Source organism: Chlorocebus sabaeus, chromosome 12 (genome assembly GCF_047675955.1).
Source record: "Chlorocebus sabaeus isolate Y175 chromosome 12, mChlSab1.0.hap1, whole genome shotgun sequence".
NCBI classification, from domain to species: domain Eukaryota; kingdom Metazoa; phylum Chordata; class Mammalia; order Primates; family Cercopithecidae; genus Chlorocebus; species Chlorocebus sabaeus.
The window spans coordinates 71219922-71235368 of record NC_132915.1 but is presented as its reverse complement, the minus strand read 5'-3'; the positions used below and the strand labels follow the sequence as shown (position 1 = coordinate 71235368).

Sequence of the window (15447 nt, the reverse complement as noted above, 5' to 3'; positions counted from 1 at the left end):
ACTAGTATTCCTTGAACAACTCCACTAAGCTATTTAGTAAAATATTTAGGTGGGAAATCAGTGCAGCAAGAACAATGAACAGATGTATATTAATCAGTCTTTTGTAACCTAGTGGACATGGGAACAGAAGTTTTTAGTGGCACAAAGAACGCATTAATGATTAGATTCAGAACATGCAGATTTTATGTGACAAATTTAAATATCATTTGGGGTATAAGAAATCCATATGAGAGTCTGAGATACCAAATAAACCTTCTGTGGGAATGAAGCTTTTGGTGGAGAAGACCGGGTAGGTGAGTGACTGTAAGTGACTGTACATTTTATTTTTTGTGTCCCCAAAAGTTCCTAGTTGCTTCGTCACACCTTCAGGCAATTAATACTAAAGTGTTGACTGATGAGTTAGTTGATAGGCTGAATTAGAATCTCCCAACAACTGCATCACATAAATAGATTTCAGCTGTGCTAGTAAATTGACTCCTACATTCCTTAGGACAGCTGTGATCAGCTTTATTCATTTATTCCACTGTTTCTTAAAATATTAAACTTTTCTATGTGTCCCACAAGATTCAGGTCGAGTACTGAGTAGAGACACCTCAGATGTAGGCGGCTGTTACTAGTTTATTGTGAGGAGCTGGGTAAGACCCTGACGTTTTATAGACTCAGATAGCAAATGTGTCCCTGGTGGTCTAGAGTTAGGAAGCCTTTTTCAAATGAGTAAACACTTTTTTAGCTAATCTTTGTAGTGGTTACAAAACACCACTAGAGGGCACCATTGGTCTATCATTTCTTAACAAACGTGTTATGTGAGCTTAGCAATTCTAAAAAACAATATGCTGATACTTAGAGTCTATATAGTTATATGGCCTGAGCACATATAAGTTAAAATAGATGCATTTTAAAGTATTACAATAGATATTCTTAATATCCTAGAATGATGCCTCAACTCTGGTGAGAATACCAGAAGATAGGAATCTCTTCTATGTAACAGATTCCCTATAAAACTGTGCTTACATCAAAGTTACATAAATTACAGCATATTATTATACTATTTTCAGACTCTGTGGTAAATGTTACTTAAAATCTATACTGTATATATTTAGTTGTTTATGCTATTATGTTTTCCAATTATACCTGTCATAAATCTTTCCTATAAGATTACAAACTATTAAAAGCAGGAGTCTATGGCTAGTTGATATTCATCATGGTATTAACTAGTACTTAGGAAATCCTTGTTGAGCAATTTCTGAAAGCACTTGACATGTAATAGAGGCTCAGAAGATTTATGCAACTGGAATCTCATATCAGGGTTTATCTGACTATAGCCTGTGAGGCATGATTTGAATTGGATAACATCTGAATCCTTGAGAACATGCTATAGCAGCATTTATCCTGTGTGAGCTGACGATATTTACTACTTCTGTGCCCAAAGAACTTCATATCTCATTTGTTGAGATGGTAGTTTACTATAAGTAACAGAATAATTTATAATGGCACTATAAAAATTAATTTCACACAGCAATGACTTGAGTCTAATAAAAAATACAGGAAAAGGCATAATAATACATTGTTTAGGTTCTAGATAATTAGGACAAATCAACATTCTGAAAATGAATACCTCAGAGGGCTTTGTTTAAAAAAAAAAAACCTGCATTGAGGTTTTTTGGCTTCGTTTTGTTTTTGGTAAAGCAAAGACATTTAACCAAGCTATAATCTGTTTTGTAAATTGAGGCTTCTGTGTTTTTTGCATCCATGTTTCTTTAATATGGGGACAGCTGAGGTCATTTTTGTCACATATTCATTAAAGAGTAGAGCCAAAAGAAATAACTAGGAAGACTTATATTTGGTAGTTGGTGGTTGACAAAATAACCCTATCAATGTGATCTTGTAAATGGGACACAAAGGTACTATCTGCTCCTGGCTGTTTTAAATAAATAGACCAGATGCGTAGTCACAAAGAATGACTGTGTATTAATGATTAGATTCAGAACATGCAGTTTTTATGTGACAAATTAAAGAATCATTTGGGGTATAAGAAACCCATATGAGTTTTTGCCTTTTCTCCCCTCTAGGGGTGATGGCACAGACCTGTTGGCTTCCCCCAGAGGCAGAACGTGCCTTCTGCAATTATACTCAGTGTCAGGGAGGGTAGCATCTCCCTGGGGGGTGGGTTGAGGGCATACTCAGAAAGTTTGAAAAGAATGGACAGTTTGAAAGGAGTCTTCCCTCTATCTTTTCCCTTCCCCAACTTTCCATTGAGAATCACCAGACTAGTCATATTCTGAATATAAACTAAGTTGAAGTAAGGAAAGGGGGTGTTTTTGGCCAACAGTTGCTCTGCCACTGGTAAATGCACCTGATGTCCACTAGCAACATCGTATCAGCCTGTGGAGCCTTTGAGCTGATCCCTGTATGTCTATATTCTGGGTCCTAAGAATGCAGAAGCCAGACAAGAGTGAAATGAGGCTATTTCCAAAATGAATACAGTTAAAAAGTTGGAAAATAAGAGAGACACCATTGTTCTTTAAGATGTGGGACATACTTTGGTTTTTCTGTTACTGAAACAAAAAGAAAAAAAGAGAAAGTTATACCCCAGTGGGGCAGTCAATGGCTGTGCGATCCGGGGGACAATGAGAAACATACTTTGGGGTGTTGAGGTTCTTCTAGGATCATCCCTGTCTCCTAGCAAAGTCATGAAGAAGAGTGTCAGAGCAAAGGAAAGCTGTGTATTTATCCTGGCTCTGCATGTTGTTGGGGCAGCCATTCATATGAGACCCATGCTTGCAAATTTCTAGGCAGGTGTGAGAAGGTGTGCTGTTCCGAAACCAACCAAAACTTTGACAAAGAGTACTGTTGTGGGAGGTAAGAAAATCTCAGACACAGTACCAGGAGTCTGGGTCTCTGCTCTGGTTGTATGATCTTAGCTATACTATGGGCCCCAGCTTTCACATCTGTACATGGGAGGATGTAATTAGGTGATTATCAAAACATTCCAGAACTAATATCCTCTGGCAGATAAGGAGATTGAAAGTGGCGTACAAGTGTGTGTGTGTGTAGGGGGGGGCTAGTATATCAATAGCATAATATAGAGAAATATGCCATATGTCACTTTAAGAGTCACTGTAGGTGACAATGAAAGAATGGAGACAGGGCAGGGAGACACACATCCTATCAAAAACTGGACTTAGGAGAGACAAGACTTACACACTCACCGTGGCATATAAGGCGGAGTAAATGCTCAGAGCAGCGTGTTTCGAGGGAAAGGATCTCCGAGCCTTTTCTATCACTTCCAGGTCCCCAGTACAAATGTTCCCATTGTTTATAAACTGGTGGTGCGCTTGGCAGTCTGTACTGGTGTAGTTCGGCTTGCACACAGTCAGGAAGTATGGCGTTAAGTGCCCAGTGACCACTTGTCCGGCGTTTACAAAAATGTCAGTAGCAAAAAGTCCAAATGCAAACACCCCTATAAGAAGATTAAAATCATTAGGAATGGTAACATATTCCATCGATGGCATTTTTATCCTAAGAGAAAACAGCGGTGAGAGTCCATGATTACCTATCAAAATGATTCTAAGTACTCCGCGGAGTATCTTTTCAGGAGCGGTACCTGCTTCCCAAATCACCATTTCTTCCAAATTGATGCAGACATTCTACTGTTAGCGTTTTATGGTTTTGTATCAGTAGTTTAGAAAAAGCACAGTCTAACGAAAAGAATTTGAATTTTGGAGTCATATAGACCCAAGCTCCTGTCTCATCACTGGTGACTGGTTCACAGTATAAGTAATTTATCTTCTTTGAACCTTGGTTACCTTAGCTGCAAAATAGAGAAGGGGGTAGTTTGGGGAAAATGGAATAATATATGTGCAAAATACCCACTATGGTGTCTACATAATTAATCAACATCAGTTCTCTCTCCTTCTATACAAAATACGTTCTCCCTGATTCTACCCGGAAATGCAAATCATCTTGGGAGGAGTTACTTACAACATCATGGCAGGTGACAGTAAAGGAGGATCTTATGGAATTGTCTTTTAAAAAATTATTCAGAAACTTTGATTGGAGTTTCATTTGATGTTGGAAACAGAAAATCGGAATAAAGGAAAAGTGTTATAAACAAATGTTGTTGACCATTAGTTTCCCATTGCTGCTACAACAAATTACCACAAACTGAGGGGCTTACAACACAACTGCATCCTCTTCAGACTTCTGTATTCTGGAATTCAGAAGCCTACAACAGGTTCCACTAAGCTTAACCCAAAGCATTGGCAGGGCTGTGTTCCTTCTGAGTGCTCAGGGTATAATCCACACCTTTCCTTTTCCATATGTTCTAGAAGTTGCCTTCATTCCTTATCTTATGGCCTCTTTCCAGGACTTCACATCATTCCAACCTCTACCTTCACTGTCATATCTCCTCTGACCCTCCTGCCTGTCTGTTACAAGGACCCTTGTGATTATATCTGGATAATCCAGGATAGTCTCCCTATCACAACTTTAACCACACCTGCATTCCTTTTTGCCATGTAAGGTAACAGTTTCCAGGGACATGATCATCTTTGGGTGGGGAAGGGTGCATTCTGATTTTGCTGTTGGTCTGAAAACCCTGTGAGTAGGCTATACTTCCTGGATTTTATCTGTTCTCTGGTAAATTCCATAAGATTAGCCCCAACAAGCTTGAACATACAGAGGTTTCCTTATAGAAAGCTTTGTGAATTATTTCAAGGGCTGTATATTACATCTATGCACTGAGCAAGGCTGTGTAGAGCTATAAGTGGGTTGAAGAGATGAAGATGTCTTATATGCAATTGAAGGTAGAAGTTGACAAGTGTGAGAGGCAGCATTAACCTTTCTAAATGTCAAGGGTCTGCTATAGTTTCAACTAAATGTCTACCCAATTTTGACTCCCATACTCAATGTTCTGAATCTGCAAATTGTGCTGACTTCAGCACCCAAAAATTAATCCATTATAGCAGAAGCAAAGACTAGTTTGGCTGAAACCTTCATCTGGTTTTCATTTTTATCTGTATTGATTGCTATAATCTTTCTTTTTGTGGCTTTGCCAGTATGTGCTTTATCATAATGAGAACTAGCTCTTTTAATAGCTTCTGCTGGCTCATACTCATTGGGTGTGACCTCTGAGAGCAGGCATTCATTGATCATCCAAGACAGTTTTCACCCCCAGGTGCTGGAAGTCTGAATGGGTGGAGATTTTCCACATCTTCAAGCAAGATTCTCAAAGACCAGGTTTCTGGGTCTTTCAAGGGGCAGTAAGTCTGTGCAGACATAACTTTTCCAGGAAACTAGGGTAATTTATGATCTGAAAAAGGAAAAGTGGCAGGATCTCCCTTTGGCATTTTGTCAGAAGTGTTTCCAATTAAGGCAGGTTTTATTCTTTCTGTGGCAGAGGGTTTCTAGGCTCCTTGGGTCAGTGCCAGCTCTGTGGTCACAGTGATTGTATGATGGCCAGCTCTCCACGCCACTGGCCTGGATGCCAAGGCTGAAAGTGGCTTTCTCTTCTTCTCTTTGCCTTCTGTGGATTGTGTCTGTTTCTTCTGCTGGCTTCAGGAGCATCTGCTGTCCAAACACTTGATTCTGGTGCATTCGATCCAGCTTTAGAAGGTATCGCATCAGCCTGGGAAGCCCACCTGCCCTGTGCAGGCCACAGCAACAAAGCATGGTGGAACCTGCACTGGTGACTCACAGACCATGTCAGATCATACAGGGCTTTTCTAAAGGAACTCAGGCCATCTTTCTGTTACTTAACCCTGAGCTCCTTGTGTGTATTTTTACAAGCCTCAGAAGCTAAAAACAGCTACTCTTGCCCTTAGAGTCAGAAGAAACACCACTTAGTCTCCAGTATTGCAAGGCATGATTTGAAGATGTTTTAAAAACGTCTCTGTATCTTGGTTTGGCATCTAAAATTCTTCAGGTGAGATCATATTTTTTAATAGATATTTTTCATTTCCATAACCCAGCAATCCCTCAGATGGTTCTATTTATCTTAAGGCTCTGCTCCATCTGTGATGTTTCTTCCTTCAGAGAAGCCAATTATGTTTTTGAATGAATTTTCCAATTTACAACAGACACAAAAGTCTAAAAGTAAAGCACTTTCGATTTGCCAGAGCTATGTGCTTGTTGTGATTGCTTTGGCTGTGTTCAGAATTCTGAATATGCTTGGTTTGGAAGATCAAGAGCTATAACCTGGAGGGCAAGACAGTCTTATGAAGTTTCTGAAATCAACTGCAGAGTAGGGGAGGAAGCAGATGTGGGTGTCACAGGAGGAGCTGCAGTCCTGCCTGGTCTGATTACAGGAGTAAAGAGGTACTTCCAGGCTCCCTGCCTCAGGCTGGTGTCAAGCCTTAGGGTCTGGGAAATGTAAATCTCCAGAAGGGTTTTTGGAAATGTGGACAAAGGGCATTGTCTTCCTGCTGGAGTGTAGATTGGGAACCCTACGAACCTCTTAGAGAACTTTCACATCCAGCTTGGCGCCACAGCACAGGGTAACTGCATTAGCAATGGCCAAGGAAGGGTCAAATTAGGGAGTTATACCTGATGTAAATGACGAGTTGATGGGTGCTGACGAGTTGATGGGTTCAGCACACCAACATGGTACAAGTATACATATGTAACAAACCTGCAGGTTATGCACATGTACCCTAGAACTTAAAGTATAATAATAATAAAAAATAAAAAAAAAAGAGGCTTGGAAGGAGGACAAAAAAATTGGTGTCTGCTGCTGATGGCCATGATCAGGTCCCAGTAACATGGATTGTCTAAGGAAACTTGAGCTCTTTGTGGCCTAAAAAACGTAACGGATGCACACTGGGCTAAACAAAGGATGAAGAAAGCGAATGATGAAGGTGTTAAAGTCTCTCACTTTTTTTCTCAGGGTTTTACCTGGACCCCATCTGATCTCAGATAGGATGTCTTTGGACAAATTAGGATCTTTGATCCCTAGTGGTTTAGGACATGGAGTGAAATTCTGTGACCCTATTCCTGCTGTGGACTCAGCGCAGGACTCCAGCCCTTGACTCCACCAAGAATGTAGTAAAAACAGTGACAGAACCAGGAAACATGCATGATGGGGATCTTCAAAGCCACCAATAATTGGCCTACTGACAAACAATAATAGAGCTCATTCCAGGATCCCTTCAGAACTGGGAAAAGTACAGAACCAGACTGCTCAGTGCTGTCCACACAGCAGACCTTCATTAGGAAGTCTAGATGCATGCAACAGAGTAACAATTAGCAGGGGTTGGTGGGGTGAGCAAAGGAAGGACCATGTTCCTTTTAAGCCCTGAAAGTCTAGGACCTTGGGTAGAGCCTCAAAACTGAAGGCCAAATGTTGCATATTAAATGATAAATGTGTAATTCTCCAGTCAAAAAGGCACTTTGCTGACAGCTTCTGATGGATCATCTCTCAATTGTCCACTAAAATCATACATGATGACAGTGAAAAAAGATGGAAACTTTGCCAACAACTGACGCCAAACTGAAGGGAGGATGAGTGAGAGAAGTTCGCTGTCGATAACCTTCATATGGAATATGTTTAATCTCTCTCTCTCACACACACACTCATGCATGTGCGTGCGCGTGCACACACACATACACTCTTTTACGTCATGGAAAACTCAAGCTTCTCCTTAGAAGACAGACTACAGAGACTGCAGGAGAAAACCTGGGGAAAGGTTTTCCATCTCTCGTACTATCGGGCCCCTGACTCTGAGATCCAGGATTTAGACTCCCCAGAAAACAAGGCTTCTGTCTCCCCACTGGATGAGTTTGCTCTGAATTTGCCTAAGACTCTCCTCTCTTATCTATTTTTTTCTAACTGTATTTAGAGAGACACTCTTGGACAAGAACTCGGCAGGAGGCGGCAGGGGCACAGGCGCTGGCATTTCGCATTCTGAGAGGACTAGATTCACGTCTTCTGGAGAGCATGGCTGCTGCTGGCTATAGCAGCTTTGTGCACGCCCTATAGAGCACCAATGAGCCACACAGTGAGGACAGCAGATGCTAGTTCCTTGGAGCTGAGGAGCTCTAGTAGGAAGCCTGCTAACTAGGGATTGGACTTGGGGCTGCGTACATCTGCTTTCAAGATGTAACTCTGAAAAGCTGGCCAAGAGCAAGTCACACTTCTGTTGATGAACAGAGCGTGCATAGGTCTAGCCCCATTTAAGAGTAAATAGCGAGAAATAATCATAGATCACATGGGACCTTGGAAAAATCTCCTGTTTTAGACTAGTATGGTACCATTATTCTCTTCTTTCATATTTCTTGTTTCAGTAGGAACTTTACACTTGCATAGATTATTCAATAATTTCCATCTGTCACATTAGAATTGTTGAATATGCAGGCTTTATTACATACAGCCAGGAGCACATTTGTTTTTGCTCATCATTGTATTCCCAGCACCTAGCATCAAACTTGGCACATAGTAAACATTTAACAGATAATTGTGGGATCAATGAATGAACTGCTGAAGAAACTGTAGAAAGTAATGGAAGAGGATAAAAGAGCATAGAAACTTGTCCATATTTTCTAATTCATGTTGGTGCCTTACATCCCTGATTTCAGAGAGCATAGAGTTGACAGCAAACCATTTAGCATGTAAGTTGCAGGGATCACATCTCCTTTTTATAAAATTCACAAAGTCAGGCATAGTGCTAGACAACTAGAACATAAGTGATCATTAAAAACTGGGACTTCATAAGTGTCTCATGAATTGGAAAACTCTAAATCATAATTCACAAATGAAAGCATTCTCTATTCTAATGCAGTGAGAATTAAAAAAACCTTAGAGTATGGAGATCTATGTCATACACAACAAATACTTTTTATTGGAGATGTTTGTGAAGCACAGGAAACTGAAGTCATGATGAACTTGGGAAGTATACTGATGGGTAGTTTTATTGAGACATGCATATCTTAGAAATGTCCCTATTTCTGATTCTGAGAAATTACAATGGTTGTCAGTTTTGGTATTAACACGTGGGCACATACAAACTCCTATATATTTTCATGTGGGGAAACTAACACATGGAAATTTAAAAAATAATAGTGAAAAAGACATAAAAACAATTTATCTGGATTAAGTTGCCAACAATACCCTGCACCTATGTTGAAAAGCTACTCTGTGGGCAGTTGCTTAGTCTGAACTGCAGCTTGTGCCACCCCTCCCTACTTTCCTTAACATTCATTCTCAATCTCTTATCAAAAATTGTTGGCCAGGCACGGTGGCTCATGCCTGTAATCCCAGCACTTTGGGAGGCCGAGGTAGGCAGGTCACCTGAGCTCAGGAGTTCAAGACCAGCCTAACCAATAGGGTGAAACCCAGTCTCTACTAAAAATACTAAATTAGCTGAGTGTGGTGGCACATGGCTGTAGTCCCAGCTACTCAGGAGGCTGAGGCAGGAGAATCGCTTGAACCTGGGAGGCAGAGGTTGCAGTGAGCTGAGATAGTGCCATTGCACTCCAGCCTGGGCAAAAAGAGTAAAACTCTTTCTCAAACACCACCACCACCAAAAAAAAAAAAACAAACAACAAAAAAACCCCAAAAACCTGTGGCCACAGTGGCTTGTCCCTGTAATCCCTTAAGGCCAGGAGTTCGAGACCAGCCTGGCCAGCATGGTGAAACCCCATCTTTAACTAAAAATGCAAAAATTAGCCAGTGGCACTGGGCACCTGTAATCCCAGCTACTCAGGAGGCTGAGGTGGGAGAATCACTTGAACTTGGGAGGCAGAGGTTGCAGTGAGCCAAGATTGCACAACTGCACGCCAGCCCGGGCAACAGAGCGAGACTGTCTCAAAAACCAAAAACAACAAAACAAAACAAAACAAAAAATTGTTAAAAGAGGTCAGTTCTTTTGTTTCTCTATGGTAAAATGATGTCATGAAAGATAGTGAAAGTAGTAGCATGTTGTGTGATGTTGAAGGTATCTGAACATTTTCTCTTTTTCAAAATCTAACCAGCTTTGTGCATCTCTTTGTGGTAGCTTTTCTACCATGATGTCCACAAAATGAGAAAACGTGGCCTCCCATCAGCTTCTGGCCTCTGTTTTGGTAGAAAAAAATGATGAAAAATCTTATCCCACATAGACAAGTACAAGCAAATGGCAGGGGGTTACCAGTGCCATTTCGACACTGTAAGAGGAATACCTAGGGAATTCTTATACTGTTTCCCCAACCATATTCTGATGCACCAACCAGCTCTTAGTCTAGATCACATCTTTCATCAAAACGCCATTAGAAATGGAACACATGATTAAAGAAACACATACAGTTCACTGTTTCTTTTTCTTTTCCACATCAGGATCCCCAGTAGAAAATCTCAATCTAGTTCCATTTTTGCCAAGGTACCTCAATTCAACTATTGAAGACTATTCCTTCAGGAAACCACAGTTTCTTTGGGAAAAGGAAAAGTGGTAAAATGCTTTCTCATTAACATGCTTTATTCAAACTGGAAGTTTCCTGTAAAGATAATTTATCTGAGGTTACCATGTTCACCCCATTTCCTTATAAAGGTGTACTGACCTGATGAGATCTGTAACTATGACTGCCATGGTAATAATAATAACAACAATAGCTAATATGCTGTGCTTAGTACATACAAGGTATTGTTCTAAGTGCTTTGCAATATTAGATCACCTAATGCTCACCACGACTTTGAGGTAGATGCTATTATCTTTACATTTTACAGATGAGGAAATTGAGATACAGAGAAGTCAATTAACTTGACCAAGGTCACACAGCTAGTAAGTAGAGGAGCTTGGGTTAGAAACCAAACAGTAAGGCTCCAGAGTCTATACTCTTAATCATAATTCTCTCAGTTTATTCATCCATGTATTAACATACATATGGATAAACATCCGACCATAAAGATATTTTAGCTTATGCTTGGGAGCACACACACAGCATTGAGAAGAGGCAAGGACTTTATAGCATGTCTCTTGTGAAATGTATTGCACTTGCCACAACAGACTAAGAGTTCTTCAATTTTGTAGTCAATTCTCCAAAAGGAAGATGATTGAATATCTATGATATGTCATTTGAATAAGGCACTTTTCTCATCACTTTAGCAATGAATCTGACTTTTTTTCTAGTATGACACAAACACAATTGGTGCAAATTGATCCATATGCCTTACATATTGTGCTTCAAAAATAAGTTTCTGACAAAATCAAATATATCAGTTCCTTGGATGGTAAATTTCAGGTGTTTACAGGGCAATGCTGTGGTCTCTTTCTCGTATAGATACTGCACAAATACCAAAGGCTGACAACAGTCTGCTTGTCTTGATTGGATGGTTGAAATCATAAGAATAGATTTTATTTAAGTCAATTAATCTGAACCTAGTTACTTTATCTGTTAAAATGAATTATAAGTCGTCCTTATATCACAGGGTGATCACTGAATTCATAAAAAACAGTTGTAAAAACACTTTGTAAATTGTGAGCCCTTTATTGATATTGCTGTTATAACTGAGAGAAGCAGATGTAACTAAGTGGTTATAAATTGATTATAAAATTATTTTTTAAATGCAGGAAAGAGATAAGAAACATACAGTTGTAACAACTTGAAACAAATATTTGACTCAGTTATTCATCCTTTGCATTAATAAAGCACCTTTTACAATGCAATAAGCTGGTGGTTTAAAAAAAAAAAACAAACAAAACCCTGTATTTGTCATTGTAATTACTCATGATAAGTGAAGATGAAGGATAATTACTTAATAAAGATGATGAGTAATCAACTAGAAAGCCCACTAAATATTTCTATAAACAAAAAGAACGAACAAATACATTTTTACTTCTTCAAAGCATAAAATTACTTGACTTCTTAACAGGATTTTATCTCAAGAATGTCCTCTTTACTCCTTTGACAGGACAATTCCCCAGTGCTTTATCTCACAAATATAAGCCTTCTCTCTCGCCATCTAGCCTCTAAATATCTTCTCGGTCCCTCTAGGCAGTATAATTCCAAATGCTGCTTAATAGAGAGGAAAACATAAAAGTTTGCCAAAGGCCATGGTAACTTTAAAGTGGAACGGAACATGTAGATGCAAGTAAGTCTAGAAAATATGCCCTGGATACAAACTAAATGTGGAGAAAAAAAATGTAGCTACCAAGAGATATCGAAATACAGAAATATCGAGGCCTGGATTTTTTGAGGGCTTCAAATTTGGCTTTTGTGACTCCATGTTTATAAGTTTCTAAAGCTGAAGCTGATGATCTGAATCTATGTCCATTCCTACCACAAGATCATGCCCCATGGGCAGCTGCCAGCCCTGTTCGTGATTTACAGACACTGAGATCTGGTGCTGTTGCTCTCTGCTTGATGCATTTCCTCATTTCCTAAACACTTTCATTATGTTCTAATGTAATAACTTAAATTGTTTCTGCTCACACCTATAATATCAATACCCTGGAAGGCTAAGGCTGGAGGATCCCTCAAGCCCAGGAGTTCGAGACAACCTCAGCAACATAGGGAGACCTGTCTCTACAAGTAATAATTTAAAATTAGCTGGGCATGGCAGTGTGTGCCTGTGCTCCCGTCTACTCGGGAGGCTGAGGTGGAAGGATTGCTTGAGCCTGGGAGGTCAAGGCTGCAATGAGCTGTGATCATGCTACTGTACTCCAGCCTGGGTGACAGAGTAAGACCCTGTCTCAGAAAATAAAAATAAGTAAGTTGCTTCCAAAATACATACTACTTTAAAAAAATTATTATAAGAAGCTTTGAAACTACTCTTTACTAACTGTTGAGTCATCAGTTAGTGCCTAATTTTGTTATATGAATATTTTTGTTATGCAAGATATTATACAACTTCTTACAAGTTTTTGAAATATACTTAAAAACCTTTACAAAAGTCGTTGTCAGCTGAGGGTGACCCCGCCCCAGGGAACTTTTGTAATGTTTGGAGACATTGATTGCCACTAGTGGAGGAGTGAGTGCTATTGGCATTTGGTGAAGAGAGGCCAGAGGTACTACTAAACATCGTATTAATACAATGCACACAAGTCAGTATTCTACTTCTACACAAAAAAAGAATTATCTGGCAGAGAATGTCAATAGTGCAGAGGGTAAGAAACACTGTTTTACAGCAATTGAGTTCATTGTAGTGTCATGAATTTGCATTGTCTAACCTGCAAAGTGCTAGAGAAAGCAGTTTTCTGCTCAGTCCTTTATTGGAGTCCAGCCTCCAAACACTAACGCTAAGGAGGAACCTCAGAAAAGAATCACTAGAGTCTCATATGACTCAATAACTTTCCTCTTGATAATTAGGGTAATCTATGGAGTTCTAGGGCAGGAGTCTTGTTCAGATCTGTAATATTCTGGCTCACCAAGGATGACATTCAAAGGGGAATAGATTCAGTCCCTGCACTGAGCAGAGGAACCAAAAGCAACTTCATCACAATTTCTTGAGACCCACGCAAAAGTTGCTCCCTGGCTATGCCTTCTAGGCCAGTCATGGTACCAGCTTCAGCATCCTTCCTCCCCTGCGTCCTTGAATCCCAGTCACAAGCCCAATCCTGATCCCCAGTAGGAAGTAGCAAACCTCTTAGTCTCTAAGTCTAGTGGCTTGGCTGCTTATGTGGTCCAGAAACAGGAATTCCATTTTTTTCCCTTAACATTCTTCCTGGCTCTTTGCTCTTTACCTGTGTACCTGAGCTTCAACTATGGTTCCTGTTGCTGAGTTCTAGAAACTATCTCCATCTACTTATAGGCCCATGTCCTGCCTTGCTCTTGACATTTTTCTTTTATGGTCTAGACTCATGGCTCAGAAAGAAAGTTGCATGCCTGGGCACTGTCACTTATCTTTAGATCACCTGGGCAGCTTGAACTTCCTTGGTCAGCACATGGAGCTGGCCTGGTTCCCTGAGCGTCTGGTTCCCTGGGATCATCCCTGTCTTGATTGGTCTGTCCTGCTATGGATTCACTGCCAACTCGACAATTCTCATGGCATGACAGCCTCCCCTTTCCATTTAAAGTTACATATCTGCCACCACAAACTCCCTATTTCCTTTCCCTAGTTACTTTTCTCTGTACCACCTATCTTCTAACACTACAATTTATTTTGTTTAGTGTCTGGCTTTTTCTATCGGACTATAAACTGAATGAGGGCACATTTGCATTTGGTTCACTCATATATTCTCAACACCTTAATCTGTACCTAACATCTCGTAGGTGCTCAATGAGTATTTCATTGAAGGTTGAAAGAACATAACCAGACCCCCAGCTGTATTTTAACTATAATACTGAATGCAAACAGAAATAGACTAATCGAATCAAATAGTCTTTTTTCTGATACAGTATATTTAAATGACTTTCAAAATTGAGGATTTTCTAGTTCTCAAAAAGGCTGACATTAAGCTTGTCCCAGGGTATCAATTCTTACAATCATAAACGCCATGACCTTTGAAACTGAATTTAAAATATTCATGCTTTCACTTAGACCACACTTGATTTACGGAAATTAATTAGCATTACATGAATTAGCTGTTTACCATGGCACTTTTTAGTCTGTCCAGTGCTACCTAATCCTTGGACCTGACCTGAATGGCAGAAGACTTGGTTGGTATTTAATTAAATTTTTATTAGAAGTAATAATGGATCAACTGTGTGACCCCAAATGAAAAGACTATAATGAATAGCTCTGGATGACAAGCTATTTTACGTGCGAATAGTCAAATGTTGGCATATTTGAATCAGTTTTTTAATTAACTCAAAGCAGCTATTCAGGAAGGGAAAGTTAATTTAGTTTTCCTTCTATATGGTAAACCAAAAACCCTCATCAAATTCTAATGCTGCCTATTCATTACTTTTAAATGTTAAACATTTACTATTTAATAATTGATATTTACAAAAATATTTACGCAAGTATATTTGTGAACAGAATTGAACTGAACTTCATAATTTTTTTTTGGAAAATGTAACTTCCTTATTTAGTCATTGCCACTGAAAAAGAAATGTGGATGTTTAACTCTCTCGAGAACATAAATCTGTATTGCTGTTACTATGCAATGTAATGTAGTAGCAAAGGAAATGGTATAAAGTAAACGAAATGAAGAGGGAAAAAATGAGAGGAGTCTTCATACATGTTACTAATTTGATGACATTTGTTTTTATAAAGTATAGGTAAAATCTGTTAGTTTAGCCAGTTCCTGTCCTCCCTTCCCACATTATATAAATATAACTTGAGAAATTATACGATGGTTTAGAAGGAAGTGAATAGAGAAGTTTAGCTATCATGTTTTATGCTTAAAACCTGGGAGGACAGGCAGCCTTCTTATAATGAGAACCTTGGGGAAAAAATTTATTGTTGGATTTGTGAATTAAAGGAATTTAATACTCTCTGTCAAAGTCAACACCATTAGCATTTGCTAAAGGAGGAGATGGTTGAATTTGAATGTTTTCTCTTTGACTTCACTATTCTTGCCATTGTCTCATTTAAAA

The 15447-nt window shown here is 39.4% G+C and overlaps 1 protein-coding gene across 2 annotated transcripts in view; it reads right to left on the bottom strand.

Annotated features, from left to right (window-relative positions):
• The window catches only part of PLPPR1 (phospholipid phosphatase related 1), a 286729-nt gene that overhangs the window by 11510 nt on the left and 259772 nt on the right, over positions 1–15447 (bottom strand). For both annotated transcript variants that reach the window (XM_007968568.3, XM_037982884.2), the window contains exon 5: positions 3210–3460. In XM_007968568.3, coding sequence (XP_007966759.3) covers positions 3210–3460 — 251 coding nt within the window. The remainder of the gene's footprint in view (positions 1–3209; positions 3461–15447) is intronic.